This window comes from Ranitomeya imitator, chromosome 3 (assembly GCF_032444005.1).
Source record: "Ranitomeya imitator isolate aRanImi1 chromosome 3, aRanImi1.pri, whole genome shotgun sequence".
Taxonomy (NCBI): domain Eukaryota; kingdom Metazoa; phylum Chordata; class Amphibia; order Anura; family Dendrobatidae; genus Ranitomeya; species Ranitomeya imitator.
The window spans coordinates 11,682,755-11,694,814 of NC_091284.1; the positions used below are offsets into that span (position 1 = coordinate 11,682,755).

General features: G+C 41.8%; 1 protein-coding gene across 5 annotated transcripts in view; it reads left to right on the top strand.

The window, feature by feature from the left end:
• The window catches only part of STXBP5L (syntaxin binding protein 5L), a 398,760-nt gene that overhangs the window by 323,511 nt on the left and 63,189 nt on the right, over nt 1–12,060 (top strand). For 3 of the 5 annotated variants that reach the window (XM_069760483.1, XM_069760479.1, XM_069760480.1), the window contains exons 19-20: nt 3,060–3,131; nt 11,145–11,210. In XM_069760483.1, coding sequence (XP_069616584.1) covers nt 3,060–3,131; nt 11,145–11,210 — 138 coding nt within the window. The remainder of the gene's footprint in view (nt 1–3,059; nt 3,132–11,144; nt 11,211–12,060) is intronic. The other 2 variants (XM_069760481.1, XM_069760482.1) reach the window with 1 other exon arrangement.

The window sequence follows — 12,060 nt, forward strand, 5'->3', positions numbered from 1 at the left end:
TACTGATCCTGAGTTACATCCTGTATTATTCTCCAGAGCTGCACTCACTATTCTGCTGGTGCAGTCACTGTGTACATACATTATATTACTGATCCTGAGTTACATCCTGTATTATACTCCAGAGCTGCACTCACTATTCTGCTGGTGCCGTCACTGTGTACATACATTACATTACTGATCCTGAGTTACCTCCTGCATTATACTCCAGAGCTGCACTCACTATTCTGCTGGTGCAGTCACTTTGTACATACATTACATTACTGATCCTGAGTTACATCCTGTATTATTCTCCAGAGCTGCACTCACTATTCTGCTGGTGCAGTCACTGTGTACATACATTACATTACTGATCCTGAGTTACATCCTGTATTATACCCCAGAGCTGCACTCACTATTCTGCTGGGGCAGTCACTGTGTACATACATTACATTACTGATCCTGAGTTACCTCCTGTATTATACTCCAGAGCTGCACTCACTATTCTGCTGGTGCAGTCACTGTGTACATACATTACATTACTGATCCTGAGTTACATCCTGTATTATTCTCCAGAGCTGCACTCACTATTCTGCTGGTGCAGTCACTTTGTACATACATTACATTACAGATCCTGAGTTACCTCCTGTATTATACTCCAGAGCTGCACTCACTATTCTGCTGGTGCAGTCACTGCGTACATACATTACATTACTGATCCTGAGTTACATCCTGTATTATTCTCCAGAGCTGCACTCACTATTCTGCTGGTGCAGTCACTGTGTACATACATTACATTACTGATCATGAGTTACATCCTGTATTATGCTCCAGAGCTGCACTCACTATTCTGCTGGTGCAGTCACTTTGTACATACATTACATTACTGATCCTGAGTTACATCCTGTATTATTCTCCAGAGCTGCACTCACTATTCTGCTGGTGCAGTCACTGTGTACATACATTACATTACTGATCCTGAGTTACATCCTGTATTATACCCCAGAGCTGCACTCACTATTCTGCTGGGGCAGTCACTGTGTACATACATTACATTACTGATCCTGAGTTACCTCCTGTATTATACTCCAGAGCTGCACTCACTATTCTGCTGGTGCAGTCACTGTGTACATACATTACATTACTGATCCTGAGTTACATCCTGTATTATACTCCAGAGCTGCACTCACTATTCTGCTGGTGCAGTCACTTTGTACATACATTACATTACTGATCCTGAGTTACATCCTGTATTATACTCCAGAGCTGCACTCACTATTCTGCTGGTGCAGTCACTTTGTACATACATTACATTACAGATCCTGAGTTACCTCCTGTATTATACTCCAGAGCTGCACTCACTATTCTGCTGGTGCAGTCACTGTGTACATACATTACTGATCCTGAGTTATATCCTGTATTATACTCCAGAGCTTTACTCACTATTCTGCTGGGGCAGTCACTGTGTACATACATTATATTACTGATCCTGAGTTACATCCTGTATTATACTCCAGAGCTGCACTCACTATTCTGCTGGTGCCGTCACTGTGTACATACATTACATTACTGATCCTGAGTTACCTCCTGCATTATACTCCAGAGCTGCACTCACTATTCTGCTGGTGCAGTCACTGTGTACATACATTACATTACTGATCCTGGGTTACATCCTGTATTATACCCCAGAGCTGCACTCACTATTCTGCTGGTGCAGTCACTGTGTACATACATTACATTACTGATCCTGAGCTACATCCTGTATTATACTCCAGAGCTTTACTCACTATTCTGCTGGGGCAGTCACTGTGTACATACATTATATTACTGATCCTGAGTTACATCCTGTATTATGCTCCAGAGCTGCACTCACTATTCTGCTGGTGCCGTCACTGTGTACATACATTGCATTACTGATCCTGAGTTACCTCCTGCATTATACTCCAGAGCTGCACTCACTATTCTGCTGGTGCAGTCACTGTGTACATACATTACATTACTGATCCTGGGTTACATCCTGTATTATACCCCAGAGCTGCACTCACTATTCTGCTGGTGCAGTCACTGTGTACATACATTACATTACTGATCCTGAGTTACATCCTGTATTATACCCCAGAGCTGCACTCGCTATTCTGCTGGTGCAATCACTGTGTACGTACATTACATTACTGATCCTGAGTTACATCCTGTATTATACCCCAGAGCTGCACTCACTATTCTGCTGGTGCAGTCACTGTATACATACATTACATTACTGATCCTGAGTTACATCCCGTATTACACTCCAGAGCTGCACTCACTATTCTGCTGGTGCAGTCACTGTGTACGTACATTACATTACTGATCCTCAGTAATGGAGGTCACGCTGTGTGTGTTGTCTGTGGACCCCCTCTTCTTATAACCCTGCTTGACTTGTCTTTGTGCTTTGTCCGCTGGTAGTTTTCTAGGAGAAATATATGAGGGTGACTCACTGATTTTCTGCTCTTTGGTTGTGCTATACCTTGTCCGCGCCATTATCTGCATTTTCTGATGAGTTCTCGGTCTGGCACATGACCCGATTCTGATAGACAGATGATTGACTTCACATCATGTTCCTTGTGAAGCGTCGAAGGAGCAGAAAGTGGAGCAGTCGAGGTTCGCAGATCATCCTAAAATATATATGTTTATGAGGGAATACGAAAGCGTGACGGACAAAGCGTATTGTAAAGCCGAAAGATTCCGTGGAAAAATAGTGAATCTGTCATTTCTGAAAGTCGATTGAAATGAATTAGCCATCCACAGTGCGGATCATTTCTGACTCACCCTCGTGTAAACCTCTTGACAGCGGCTGTTCATGTCTCAGCTGGTAGCTCTGGTGCTGAGTCGACTCTTGGCTTTCCTTCCTGAGTTTGTGATCTGGTGTACGGCTTCATTTTATCGTCTTCTGTTCTCCACGTGCTGACATGCTTGGTTGATGTGGGGATGGTGGGGTTCACTCCGGCTGCCATGAATATCACTTTCTTTCACCGCAGACTTTTTTTTCCCCCTTCTTTTCTCTGCCTGCTGCTGCTGATCTGCTGATGCGCTGGCATGTTCCACAGACAACTTTTGCATGCGTGGCCTGTCTAATTTTTACCCAGATATTACGAAACGGATCCGTACTTCTTACCAGAGTAAGTTCCCCTGGGCTGTGGGTGTGACGCTCGTCCCTGGATCCTCTCTCCTTGTTTTTGCACAATGTGTGGTCATGAACTCATTACTCCTGCATGTCGGGGTGTTATTGGTGATTCCATTCCTGATACAGTTGTGTGTCATCTAGACCGTCCTCTGTGACATACACAGCGTGGACAGGACAGTTTGCCAACCCTGATACATAGTAGGTCAGGAGAGACATTCTCACACTTATGTGTTTAGTTTAGTTGTAGATTCGGCAAGCTTTCACCCTCAGGAATGTCCTCATTCACTGACAGCAAGCAAATTCTTGCACTTTCCATGTTTCCTCGGCTTTATTACTCCAGCAGCATTTGGAGAAAGACTTTAGTAGGGTTGAACTGTCAATCATGTCTCAAGTTTTGACTCTATTTTATCGATCACTTTTTTGAATACCACTGTGTACTCACTTAGTAAGTGATTCCAATCTTTTGATATACAAAGAGTGCAGTGAACTTTAATCGGTAGGATATACTGTATATACATGTTTCATATACAGAAAAAAACAGGGACACAGTACTATCTGCACCTACATCACTTACACAAAGAGTCAGGAAAACAGTACTGCCTGCGCCTACATCATTTACAAGAAGAGTCAGGGAGAGAGTACTATCTGCACCTTCATTTACAGTAAGAGACAAGGATACAGCACTATCTGCACCTTCATTTACAGTAAGAGACAAGGATACAGCACTATCTGCACCTTCATTTATAGTAAGAGACAAGGTTGTTTAGACTGACCTAGTTGGAGTAGTGATGCGGCAGCACCGGCAGATATCGTAGTCTGCGATAGCCAAGGAGTCGATACACAGGAACAGCAATGTAGTTTGAAGGAATAAGCAGTAATCGTAGTCAGGAAAGCCAGAGGCGGATATCGGGAACAGCATTGTCGTTTGAAAGAATAAGCAGCAGGAGGAAAGAAGCTTGACTATAGGCTGGATAGCTCAGTAGTCACTCAAAGAAAGGAGAGCAAAACCAGGTTTAAATAGGGTGTGCAATCAGGATGTGCCAATCAGGAACTCAGGTTGGTGACCAACAGGAAACTCAGGGTGGAGACATCAGCAACAATATAGGTACAAGTATTTGGGTTAGCACGGTACTGTCCAGTGAGCTGAATAGCTCAGAGGGAAGAGCTGGTGTCTGGTGCACAGGAGCGGCTGGGTTCGAATCCTGAGACAAGGGTACAGCACTATCTGCACTTTCATCACTTACCGAAAGATATAAGGCGAAAGTACTATTTGAACCCGTATAATTTACAGGAAGAAAGAGGGAGACAGTACTATATACAACCGTCATTTTACAGAAAGAGAAAGGGAGACAATATTGTCATCACTTACATAAAGAGACAGGGAAACAGTACTACATGCTGATCCTACTTAATTTACAAGAAGAGTCAGGGACAGTACTATCTGCACCTTCATTTATAATAAGAGACAAGGATACAGTACTATCTGCACATTAATCACGTACAGAAAGATACTATGAGAAAGCACAATTTGCACCTGTATAATTCATGGGAAGAAAGAGGGTGACAGTACTATACATACATACATTCATTTACAGGAAGAGACAGGGAAATACTGCTATCTGTACCTGGATGGAGGACAATGTAGGTCCCGTTATACTGTATGGAGGACTATGTAGAGCCCTCTATACTTTATGGAAGACAATGTGGGGTCATTATACTGAATGGTTGATTCTATGGGCCCATTTTACTGTATGGACAACAATGGGGGCCTATTATTCTATATAGAGGACAATGTGAGGACCATTATTCTGTATAGAGGACAATGTGGGGCCATACCTTATGGGGCCCATTATACTGTATGGAGAACAATGTGGGGCATTTATAGTGTATGGATGACTGTGTTGGGGCCTTTATACTCTATAGAGGACTATGTGGGGCAATACTGTATGAAGGACTACGTGGGGCCCTTTATACTGTATGGAAGACTATGTAGGGCCCATTATATTGTATGGAGTACTATTTGGAGCCTTTATACTGTATGTAGGACTATGTGGTGCCAATTATTCTGTATGAAGGACTATGTGGGGCACATTACACTCTATGGAAGACTATGTGGGCCACTATGATGTGTGAAGGACTATGTGGGGGCTATTATACTTTATGGAGTACTATGTGGACTTTTATTCTGTATGGAGGACTATGTGGGGCTCATTATTCTGTATGGTGGAATATGTGGTGCCCATTATTCTGTATGGAGGACTATGCGGGACCCATTATTTTGTATGGAGGACATTGTGGGACCCATTATTTTGTATGGAGGACATTATGGGACACATTATTCTGTATAGAGGACTGTGTAGGGCTATTATTCTGTATGGAGAACTATGTGTGTCATACTCTACTGCATGGAGGACTATGTGGGGTCTATTATTCTGTATGGAGTACTTTGTTGGGCCCATTATTCTGTATGGAGGACTGTGTGGGGCCCATTGATCTGTATGGAGCCTGTGTGGGGCCCATTATTCTTTATGAAGGACTGTGTGGGGCCCATTATTCTTTATGAAGGACTGTGTGGGGCCCATTATTCTGTATGTGACGCTCATTATACTATGAGAAAGACAATGTGAGTTTCATTATACTCTGCGGAGGACCGCGTGGGGATCAGACTTGGGGCATCATAGTGTGTTTGGGGTCACCATATTTTGTTGGTGGTGTGAGGCGGTGCAGTCGGGTGATCATATCGTGTGAGTGGTGGGTACTGTGGAGGAATTAACTGTGGGGGTATCGTTCTGTGTTTACGAGGTACTTTTGTTGGCATCATACTTTATGTGGGCAATGAAAGGGCAATCTAGGGGCTTCAGTATAACTAAAATTAATTTGAAAGGGCTGCAAAAGTTGTGAGATGCTCTTCTGTGACCTCACCGAATATTAGGGTTTTTTAGGGGCTGGGGGGTTCTAATTAGAACTTTTGCTATGGGGCCCATGATTTCTATGTACGCCCCTGCACACAAGGAAATACCCAGTGCTCCGGTCATGTGATCTGACTCTTAAGATCTGTTAATTTATATAGGCTTGGGGACAACCCCTTTAAGTTTGCTTCCATATAAAAAGGTTCATCTATGTATGTGATATGGAAAAACTTCCTTAATTGTACACATTTTTAAATATATATCAAAGTTGGCCCACAAATTTGTCCAAGTTTTTAATTTTGGCCCTCTGTGTATTTGAGTTTGCCATCCCTGATTTACAATAAGAGACAAGGAGACAGCACTATCTGCACCTACATCGCTTACATAAAGACACAGGGAAACAGTAGAATCTGCACCTACATAATATACAGGAAGAGTCAGGGAGAACAATATTATCTGCACCTTCACTTACAGTAAGAGACAAGGAGACAGCACTATCTGAACTTTCACCCCTTACTGAAAGAAACAAGGAGAAAGTACTATTTGCACCTACATCATTTACAAAAAGATACAGGGAGACAGTGCGACAGTATAAACATACCTTCATTTACAAGAAGAGACAGAAAATAGTACTAGCTGTACCTTCATTTACAGGAAGAGACAGAGACAGTACTGTTTGGAAATTAATTTACAGTGAGATAAAGGGAGGCAGTACTATCTGGAAATTAATTTACAGGAAGAGACAGAGGGAGACTGCTTTTCATTGCTGCATCATTTGCAGAAGAGACAGGGACTGAATGTTATCTGTAAATGTATTATTTACAGGGAGAGACGGAGACAGTACTATCTGCACTTACATCTTACAGAAAGAGACAAAAGTGTTGTGCATTATGTGCATAATATATATTCATTATTTACAGGGAGAGACTAGGAGGCAGTACTATTTGTACCTACAATATTTACAGGGAGTGACTAGGAGGCAGTACGATTTGCACCTACAATATTTACAGGGAGTGACTGGGAGGCAGTACTATTTGTACCTACAATATTTACAGGGAGAAACTAGGAGGTAGTACTATTTGTATCTACAATATTTACAGGGAGAGACTGGGAGGCAGTACTATTTGTACCTATAATATTTACAGGGAGAGACTAGAAGGTAGTACTATTTGTACCTACAATATTTACAGGGAGAGACTGAGAGGCAGTACTATTTGTCCCTACAATATTTACAGGGAGTGACTGGAAGGTAGTACTATTTGTACCTACAATATTTACAGGAAGTGACTGGGAGGCAGTACTATTTGTACCTACAATATTTACAGGTAGAGACTGGGAGGCAGTACTATTTGTACCTACAATATTTACAGGGAGTGACTGGGAGGCAGTACTATTTGTACCTACAATATTTACAGGGAGAGAATGGGAGGCAGTACTATTTGTACCTACAATATTTACAGGGAGGGACTGGGAGGCAGTACTATTTGTACCTACAATATTTACAGGGAGGGACTAGGAGGCAGTACTATTTGTACCTACAATATTTACAGGGAGAGACTGGGAGGCAGTGCTATTTGTACCTACAATATTTACAGGGAGGGACTAGGAGGCAGTACTATTTGTACCTACAATATTTACAGGGAGAGACTGGGAGGCAGTACTATTTGTACCTACAATATTTACAGGGAGAGACTGGGAGGCAGTACTATTTGTACCTACAATATTTACAGGGAGAGACTGGGAGGTAGTACTATTTGTACCTACAATATTTACAGGTAAAGACTGGGAGGCAGTACTATTTGTACCTACAATATTTACAGGGATGGACTGGGAGGTAGTACTATTTGTACCTATAATATTTACAGGTAGAGACTGGGAGGCAGTACTATTTGTACCTACAATATTTACAGGTAGAGACTGGGAGGCAGTACTATTTGTACCTACAATATTTACAGGGAGTGACTGGGAGGTAGTACTATTTGTACCTACAATATTTACAGGGAGTGACTGGGAGGCAGTACTATTTGTACCTACAATATTTACAGGTAGAGACTGGGAGGCAGTACTATTTGTAGCTACAATATTTACAGGGAGAGACTAGGAGGCAGTACTATTTGTACCTACAATATTTACAGGGAGAGACTAGGAGGCAGTACTATTTGCACCTACAATATTTACAGGGAGAGACTGGGAGGCAGTGCTATTTGTACCTACAATATTTACAGGGAGGGACTAGGAGGCAGTGCTATTTGTACCTACAATATTTACAGGGAGGGACTAGGAGGCAGTACTATTTGTACCTACAATATTTACAGGGAGAGACTGGGAGGTAGTACTATTTGTACCTACAATATTTACAGGGAGGGACTGGGAGGTAGTACTATTTGTACCTACAATATTTACAGGGAGAGACTGGGAGGTAGTACTATTTGTACCTACAATATTTACAGGGAGAGACTGGGAGGCAGTGCTATTTGTACCTACAATATTTACAGGGAGGGACTAGGAGGCAGTGCTATTTGTACCTACAATATTTACAGGGAGGGACTAGGAGGCAGTACTATTTGTACCTACAATATTTACAGGGAGAGACTGGGAGGTAGTACTATTTGTACCTACAATATTTACAGGGAGAGACTGGGAGGTAGTACTATTTGTACCTACAATATTTACAGGGAGAGACTGGGAGGCAGTGCTATTTGTACCTACAATATTTACAGGGAGGGACTAGGAGGCAGTGCTATTTGTACCTACAATATTTACAGGGAGGGACTAGGAGGCAGTACTATTTGTACCTACAATATTTACAGGTAGAGACTGGGAGGCAGTACTATTTGTACCTACAATATTTACAGGGAGGGACTGGGAGGTAGTACTATTTGTACCTATAATATTTACAGGTAGAGACTGGGAGGCAGTACTATTTGTACCTACAATATTTACAGGTAGAGACTGGGAGGCAGTACTATTTGTACCTACAATATTTACAGGGAGAGACTAGGAGGCAGTACTATTTGCACCTACAATATTTACAGGGAGAGACTAGGAGGCAGTACTATTTGCACCTACAATATTTACAGGGAGAGACTAGGAGGCAGTGCTATTTGTACCTACAATATTTACAGGGAGGGACTAGGAGGCAGTACTATTTGTACCTACAATATTTACAGGGAGTGACTGGGAGGCAGTACTATTTGTACCTACAATATTTACAGGTAGAGACTGGGAGGCAGTACTATTTGTACCTACAATATTTACAGGGAGTGACTGGGAGGCAGTACTATTTGTACCTACAATATTTACAGGTAGAGACTGGGAGGCAGTACTATTTGTACCTACAATATTTACAGGGAGAGACTAGGAGGCAGTACTATTTGCACCTACAATATTTACAGGGAGAGACTAGGAGGCAGTACTATTTGCACCTACAATATTTACAGGGAGAGACTTTGAGGCAGTACTATTTGTACCTACTATATTTACAGGGAGAGACTGGGAGGCAGTACTATTTGTACCTACAATATTTACAGGTAGAGACTGGGAGGCAGTACTATTTGTACCTACAATATTTACAGGTAGAGACTGGGAGGCAGTACTATTTGCACCTATAATATTTACAGGGAGAGACTGTATGTACTGCCTACCTGTTTCTGCATATGAAATAGTTTCAGATAGTACTGCCTCCCTGTTCTTGTAGTACTGCTTTCTTGTGTGCCTCTCTCCTGTACTGTCTGCTTATTTTGTAAATGATTTAGGTACAGATTTTACTGCCTGCCTATTGCTCATGTAATTGATGTAGTTACAGATAACACTGCCTCCCTATCTCTTTCTGTACATGACATAGTTGCTGATAGCACTGCCTCCATGTTTTTTTTTTTGTAAATTATGTAGTTACAGATAGTTCTGCTTCTCTATCTCTTTCTATACATGATAAAGTTACAGATAGTACTGCCTCCCTGTCTCTTTCCATAAATTTTGTACATACAGATAATTCTGCCTCCCCATCTCTTTCTGCACATTACATAGTTACAGATAATACTGCCTCCCTGTTTCTTTTCTGTAAATTGTTTAGTTGCAGATAGTATTGCCCCCTGTCTATTTCTGTAAATGACAATTACAGATCTTACTGCCTCCTTGTCTCTTTCTATAAATTACGGTACTTATTTACCGATATTACTGCGTCCCTGTTTCTTCCTTTCAATGATGTGGTAATGTCTATAACCAAAATTAGAAAAATGTTGTCTCTGTCCAAATATATATGGACTTAACTGTATATATATATATATATATATATATATATTTATTTATCTATCTATCTATCTATCTATCTATCTATCTATCTATATATATATATATAGATGTATATATATATATATATATATATATATATATATATTGTACTGCCTCCCTGTCTCTACCTGTAAATTATGTAGATATACTTATAATAGTATTGCCTGCCTTTCTCTAAATGATGTAGGTAGAGATAGTGCTGTGTGTTTGTTTCTTCCCTTCAATGATATAGGTACAGATAGTGCTACCCCAACCGTCTCTATTGTAAATAATGTGGATACACTTTGTGTGGTTTCCCTGTTTCCTGGAAATGATTTAGGTAATACATCCACTGCCACTCCCTTCAATGATATAGGTACAGATAGTGCTGCATCCTTGTCTCTCCATTAAATTATAACGGTACAGATAACACTTTTTAATAAATAACGATGACTGAACAGAGGCCTTTTCATGGCCTCAGCCTGTCGCACATTGTTTGGACATATTGCTGTCTTTTGCTGTGCGTGTCCTATGTACTGGCTCATTTTCTGTAGCTGGCGGCTATTTCCCATCTCACAATGCGGCTACTCTGCTGCACCGTCCCCATGTATCATGAGTGGTCTGGCCCCTGCCCCCGCGGCCAGACATGAAGTGTGCGCAGCTCCCGTGTCGCTTTATTTCCTGCAAATATTTATAAACCTGAGAATAATTTCAGACTATTTGGGGGTTTGGAAGTGAATGATAAGTGTTATGTGCAGGAGGGTCTTCGGGGGGCTCTTCACAGTCCTTCTCCTCTGTCTCATTATAACAATGAGTGTTTTTCCTTGCAGGTCTGACAGAACTCGCAGACAGCCCCGTGTCCCTGGAGCTGGATCGCTGCAAGTCTCCCACATCAGGTACAGGGGATAAGCTCCCTACAATAGGTGCCATATCTGTCCAGCACGTGCTGCGCCCGCTCCAGCGAGGGTCTCCACCGCCGCCCCCTCATTAATACATACTGTAAGCTCTCACAGGTGTGTGCAGATGATACAGTGATCTGTGTGGATGTCACAGAGATGTGTGTGTGTGTATATATATATATATATATATATATACAGTGGGGCAAAAAAGTATTTAGTCAGTCAGCAATAGTGCAAGTTACACCACTTAAAAAGATGAGAGGCGTCTGTAATTTACATCATAGGTAGACCTCAACTATGGGAGACAAACTGAGAAAAAAAAATCCAGAAAATCACGTTGTCTGTTTTTTTAACATTTTATTTGCATATTATGGTGGAAAATAAGTATTTGGTCAGAAACAAAATTTCATCTCAATACTTTGTAATATATCCTTTGTTGGCAATGACAGAGGTCAAACGTTTTCTGTAAGTCTTCACAAGGTTGCCACACACTGTTGTTGGTATGTTGGCCCATTCCTCCCTGCAGATCTCCTCTAGAGCAGTGAAGTTTTTGGCTTTTCGCTTGGCAACACGGACTTTCAACTCCCTCCAAAGGTTTTCTATAGGGTTGAGATCTGGAGACTGGCTAGGCCACTCCAGGACCTTGAAATGCTTCTTACGAAGCCACTCCTTTGTTGCCCTGGCGGTGTGCTTTGGATCATTGTCATGTTGAATGACCCAGCCACGTTTCATCTTCAATGCCCTTGCTGATGGAAGGAGGTTTGCACTCAAAATCTCACGATACATGGCCCCATTCATTCTTTCATGTACCCGGATCAGTCGTCCTGGCCCCTTTGCAGTGAAACAG